This window comes from Stegastes partitus, unplaced genomic scaffold, assembly GCF_000690725.1.
Source record: "Stegastes partitus isolate 25-593 unplaced genomic scaffold, Stegastes_partitus-1.0.2 Scaffold169, whole genome shotgun sequence".
In the NCBI taxonomy this organism is placed as follows: domain Eukaryota; kingdom Metazoa; phylum Chordata; class Actinopteri; family Pomacentridae; genus Stegastes; species Stegastes partitus.
This window is the reverse complement of record NW_007577900.1, coordinates 166,187-172,470: the sequence shown is the minus strand read 5'-3', so window position 1 is coordinate 172,470 and position 6,284 is coordinate 166,187. Positions and strand designations below refer to the sequence as shown.

The following is a 6,284-nucleotide window of genomic DNA, read 5'->3' as shown; positions in this document are numbered from 1 at the left end:
TGCAGCTAACACTATCTGGCTGCTAAATAGGATCAGCTAAGGACTAAACTGATCACCCCGTTTGAGAATTGTGCTGTTATTTTCCTGTGAGATATGACCACTGAGCTCATTTCTTGGAGACGAGGGTGCAGTCTTTTCGGTAAAGCGTGATAAATGTGTGTTGTCTTGTGCAGCCGGGCTGGATGGTGCAACATCTCCACGGTCTATTGAGCCTCTCTGACTCATGCAGCACACAGTCCCACGCAGGACTCTTCACACACACACAACACACACCTCAAAAAAGTCAGTATTTACCTTCTAAATTGGTGGAGTCATGAAAATTTTGTGTGAACTTAATTAACAAACTGCTATTAAACACACAAAGTATCAACCGCTTCCTCAACTGTTGCTTTTGAACTGTTAAAAAAAAAATCCCAGATAGTCACACTCGCTCTACTTAAGGTCCATAAATCCCACATTAAGAATGCGCTCTCGCCGGTGTGATGTTGAGTTTCGTGTATCCATAAAGGTGTCCCATAAATGAAATAAATGTCTACTAAAAATGTCAGGGTCTCGGGGAAGCTTCTCGCACGCCAAGATAAGCTACTTTCTCCTGCTGGCTTTGTATAAAGTCCAGATTCCTTTCTGCTCTGTCTGGTCACTTCCAGCAGACTGTTACTGGTCATCTTTAGGGAAGATTTATAAAAAAATAAAAAAAACCATGGTATAGATCATCCTTGTGAAACACAGTCAAGGGGTGTTTGGAATTGCAGCACTTAATTCTAAGATAGTGAGATGATCCCTTTTTCTTCATGGTGATGTTACATATTTGGGAAGTATGTGTTGGGTGCTGGGATGAAATGTTTAAATTGCAACATAACCTGCACTGTTGTTTAATTTGTATTTGGAGCAAAAAAACAAAAAGAAATCTTCAGTATTCTCAGTGTCGGTGCAACTTGTTCCATCATTACAACTAAAAAAACAAAAAAGGAAAAGCAGAAAAAAATTCAGGATGATTTAATCAAACTTTCTTTTTTATATAATTTTCTAAACTTTTGCTTATAAATTATCTACAGATTATTGGCAAACTGTTTTTCTTAGGAACTAACTTATAGGAAAACAATTTTGTCCGACAAACAAAATAAAACCCTCCACACATCACAACTCACCTCCATGACCCACTGTCCACGTTATCACTTGTGATTATTTTATTGCTGAAATATACATTTTGGATATGCTGCAATTTTAGATGTGTCAGATGATGGAAAAAATAAAATACATAACCCTCTTTTTTTTTTTAACCTCTCCCTCACACATTTAATAATTTATGCACAACAAGGTATGAATCTTACAATAAAATCAATATTTGATTCACCTTTAAAAAGTTGAATATGTAGATCATATGATTCTGAAAAAATATCCAGATGAGAGAAAGATGTTTGAACAAGTCAGTCTTTCACTTGTGTTTTAATGTTTTGGGGTCTTTTTTGGTTGTGAATCATTCTAAAATTAAAACCACATCAAATGTTTTCTGCACTCATTATTAATCTAATCTACTGACAGTCCCAAAAGAGATTTGTAAATGCACAAATTTCCACTGCAGGAAAACTTTTCAAACGTTTTATTATTTATCTCCCTTGATTCTACCATCAGAACAGGCCTGTTTCTACATTTAGTTTGTCTCAAACTGTTTTGTTGTTAAAAGAAGTAAATGCTATAGCATAATGCTCACATCTGATTATAAGACAAACAATAACCAAACTGGAAATCACTTTTGTTTTCTGGGGCCAAACAGAATCATACAAAAGTGAGTCAAGAAAAGATTTTCAGTACAAAAAAAATGTCCCTTTAGTTGCACAGAAACCTCCCAGGAAACAGGTACCTCGCATTGGAGTCGCCAAAGAGCAGAGCGAGCTTCAGAGCATCCCTCCACAGGACAGGCAGTCCGAGCTCCAGGGCTGGTAGTAGTAGTGCAGGTAGGGGTAGTACTGGTAGCCCTGGTACAGCGGCACAGTCATGGGGATGCGCGCTCCACAGCCCGGATGCTGCTGATCGTCCCTCACCAACACTTTGACCGCCACCTTCTTCGGTGAGCTGCACGCAGCCAGCTCGGCCACCATCTGGCGCCGTTTGGTTTTATATCTCCGGTTCTGGAACCAGATCTTCACCTGGGTTTCTGTGAGTTTCAGGGCTCCGGCCAGGTCGGCCCTCTCGGGGCCTGAAAGGTACCGCTGAGCGCTGAAGCGACGCTCCAGCTCGTGGACTTGTGCGTGAGAGAAGGCCGCCCTGGAGCGCTTCTTCATGCCGGGCCTGCACCGCTGCTCCCCGGCCGAGCAGCTGAACGGCTCCCCGCTGTGCTGGTCTCCCTCCTCCTCTGCGTCCAGCTGGCTCTCCTGCAGTTTGTCTACATCCGCACACTGGGGCTGCTGGTCTGCAGCGGCTGGAAGAAATGAAAATGTGTGACCACAGTAAGTTTTGGACAGAGCTGGAGCTGCCTGAGAGGTCGATCATCAGTCAGGTGCTGATGCTGTCCACTGTGGGGTCTCCTCTTATGTCTCTGTCACAGTGGAAAAAGTCTGGTAGATGGAATGAGATATATATTTATTCTGACCAAGTCCTCAGGTTGGATAGCACATTTTTAATTTATACAAAAATAAGTCAATGAAGTCCTGATTATTTAAATAATACATGTAATTTCTGCGTTTCGTGGCCTCACTGAAGAATCCTTTCTCTGTGCCACGTGTTCACAGTGTTGTTATGGTATTTATATTTCAAGACCTTTCGATTTGTTTAAGACATGGGGATGTTTAAGACATTACCTTTATTTTTCAGTAGAAAAAAGTGGGGGAATAGGAATTAATTTCATCTATGCAAGGACTGCTGCAGATATCAATAGATTTTTTTCTAGTGTGAATTACAGCATTTGATCTAAAATGTAAGATGAGGTGAGACACGTTCATCCAGCTTCCAAAGTTCCTTTCTTGAGTTGTTATTATTGTAATTATTATTATTTGATTTGTCTAATTTTAAGATGACAATTTCTGCAAATGTAATCTAAACGCAAAAAAGCAACCCACTACCTAATTCCTAATTTTCACGTGTCTCAGTATAAAACCACACCGTCTTCAGAATCAATTCCCACCTCCTTCGTGCTCTGTCTCCTCTCCTGTGGCCTCCTCCGTGTAGGTCTCCGATCCGAAGGTTCCAGCAGACGCACTGACATCCGGAGAAAGTGTCTCCGGGTGGATGTGCTTCTCATCCGCGTCTTGATGACACAAATCACTCGTTCCACCTTCTCCGAGGCACATGTTGCTCCTCGGTGCGCAGAGCTCCTCTGTCCCGGTGGAACCGGGCTTCCCTCGGGCATCACCTCCGGTGAGGATGTCTTTGATAGAAAAGGACGAAAAACTTAATGTCATGGTTCGAATAAGAGCACGGATGTCCCCTCACTCTCCTGTGTGGTTTATTTGGAGGCATCAAGAGATCAGCCACTCGCAGGCGAATTCTCACTGTTTGGATGTTTTCACCGCTTCCTCTAATTTTTCCAATTTAATTGCGGTGAAGTTAGTCCGGGCTGCTAATGAGCAGCCGTCAAGACTCTTACAATATTGTCAGCAGCAGCAGCTCCAGTGAAGCTTTGATAGGCTGTTTTCTCTGCCTGGTCCCTCCTTCGCACCGCCCAGCTGCGCTCTGTGCGCTCAGCATCTGACAGAGAACCAAGGACACGTTTTGTTTTGGTGAGATGATTTCAATTAAGTTTCAATACGAACACAAGGAATTCCTTTTAAAGGGTTAATATCTCCAGAAAACATTTTTTAAGGGGCTGATAAAGCACGAAGGCACAAATAAGTTCATTTAGCCTGTTGAGCATTTTTAATTCTACAGTATTAAACACCAGTCACAGGCTCTGAGTTGGTTGTCCACTATAGTATCAAAACACAGATTTCTGTGTATTCAAGTATTACTTAAATGTAAAATATATGTGAGGAAACCATCATTGCGTTTACCAAGCGTGCGTAAAGACGCAGCTCAGCTCGCTGACTGACATGTACATACAAGATACAACTATTAAGACACTTGACTTTTCGCTTCCACTCAGTCCTTAATTACTCTGACAAGTCTCTTTATTATAAATGTGCTTTCACCCATTATTTCATCTCACCAGTTTACCAGCTAATTCTTCGTCATTCTGAATTTACGCAGTGAGTTTTTTTTTTTTTTTAAATCTCCCACCTGGGCAGGGATACAACTGTAATACAAGGACAGACACCTCAGACCATTTCAGTTTGAAGACGTCCTTCCAGCTCTAACAGGTAAGTAGCGCCGCCTCGTGGACAGGACTCGTGGTCTCCAAAGTGTGAGTGTGCGTAAAAAGAAAAAGATGGCAACTATACTTACGCCCCCACACCCCAGTCCGCACCAACAGACACGCATTACACAATCAGGCCTCCACTTCAGCTGAGGAGAGCCGATGACAGATGCAGCGATCTGCCTCCTCCATGTTGTTTTGTTTTCCTTCTCTGACTAAACAGTGAATGTCTCGGTTTGCCACAGAGCTGAATCAGCTCCAGGGTGTCAAAACTTGTCTGGAGGTGAAAACGTGGAACTTCTGGCACACTAAACATGTGTCATGTGGTCAGCACGATTACAAAACGTAACCTAAGTTCAGCAGAGCTACTATACTATGTTGGTGTTTCGCTGATTCCTTTACTGCTGTAATAACTGGTGTCATTGCTGTTGATGGTAGTAAATGAAGCAGGCTTTCTTTCACGCAATCACAGCGATTATCATCATATCTTCATAATCTGCGTCCAAATTGCTTTTAATTATATTCTCAGCCTCCTTTTTATTTGCTTGATAAGTAGTTTCCCCCTAAACTCACACGCATGCACACAGTAAATCCTCTAAATGGCTGCATGCAACAATAAAAATGATTCTAGAGAGTATATATGAATATGTGAGAAAATTAAGATTTCTATTACGCGCAGGAAAACTTTGCTTCATCAACATGCCTCCACAGTCTTACCAAATGTATTTGTTTTATATGCAGTCTATTGGATAATTCTCAATCTTTAAACCTTTTCAAATGAATTTGAAATTTGGTTGAGAAGCCTAATAGTTGGTAGAAAATCTGAGATCCCAGTAAAGTCTTTCCTTATCCATGTGATGCCTAATGGAAGAGCCTCTACTCCAGCTTCTCTCCGCGCACTTTTTCCTTCTCTATATTTGGGCCACGGTTCTTTTGTGAGCTCCTTGAGTGGTTGCCATTGGAGACTTTGTTTTGGGAAACTCCACGCCGAGCGCAGAGATGAGCCGAGCTGCTATCTTTGGAAGCGCAAGATAGCGATCGCAGCGCCTGTCAGAGCAGCCGTGGCCAGGCCGCGTCCTCAGGCATCGCCGTCCTGTCGCCAACTCTATTTACACTAGTGACTCTGCAGCACTTAGAGCTGACACCAGGTATGTCCTACCGGCAGTGCGGTAGCCAGGGGAAGTGTCCGGGGAGGCTATAAGAGGAGACAAACACCCTGTTTACTTTGCCATTCGTCTCCATTAATAGCGTCTGCGTATTCGACCGTGCCTTGTAGGTGGAGGTGTCCCTCTCCAGTCACTGTGTGTTTGGTGTGTGTGTGTTTGTAGGCTTGAATGCGGGGAAGTTTTTAAGTAGTTAATTGTTCTAATTATTTTTTTAATGATTCGTAAACACCATGATTAAACCTATTAGTATTATTTTATTATCATCATTATCATTATTAGTATTATTATTGAAAATTATCTAGCCTATTTCTTTTTTTTTTTTTTTTTCCCAGAATCATTTATCCCAAACAATTCCAACCATATTTATCATGCATCGCTGTGTTACTTTCGAAGCTCTGTGAGTTTCAAGGATGCTGGTTGTCTGGTTAATGTCCATCCCTGAATCCTGACCGGACATTAGCTCGCCTCTAAATTCTCTCTGTTTCTGGTTCTTGTCTCAGACCAAAGTCTACTGCAAGCTTTCTCACAGAAAGGAGAAAAAAATGCTTCTCTGGCTTGAGAAACGATTTAAGACGATAAGAAACGTTGGAATAAACTCCACTTCATATAAATATGTATATTTTGGACTTTCCCATCCAGATGCAAATAAATGTTGCAACGCAGTAATAAATCCGAGCGGTCATTTAAAAAAAAAAAAAAAACTCACACACAAAGCACAGAACAATACAACCACCTATGTCCTGAGTCTTGTTATGTCATTTAATTTTGTCATCGCTGATCATTTTTCATCGTTATGTCATTTGTAACTTGAGCGTAAAAAAACAGTCCAA

At 41.7% G+C, this 6,284-nt stretch overlaps 1 protein-coding gene across 1 annotated transcript; it reads right to left on the bottom strand.

Moving 5' to 3' along the window:
- Window positions 1-1,174: 1,174 nt before the first annotated feature.
- On the bottom strand, window positions 1,175-3,511 carry nkx3.3 (NK3 homeobox 3). Its single transcript, XM_008279748.1, has 2 exons — window positions 3,122-3,511; window positions 1,175-2,419 (listed from the first exon to the last, which is right to left on the bottom strand). Exons 1-2 carry the CDS (start codon window positions 3,396-3,398, stop codon window positions 1,896-1,898), a joined length of 801 nt encoding a protein of 266 aa, XP_008277970.1. The 5' UTR covers window positions 3,399-3,511; the 3' UTR covers window positions 1,175-1,895.
- Between the last annotated feature and the right edge of the window lie 2,773 nt (window positions 3,512-6,284).

What these genes read in the sequence shown, in the direction of transcription:
- nkx3.3 (XM_008279748.1), bottom strand. Translation starts at nt 3,398, where the DNA reads ATGACATTAAGTTTTTCGTCCTTTTCTATCAAAGACATCCTCACCGGA. An exon ending in GGAGACAGAGCACGAAGGAG is followed by an intron (nt 2,420 to 3,121) that starts GTGGGAATTGAT and finishes CATTTCTTCCAG; the next exon opens with CCGCTGCAGACCAGCAGCCC.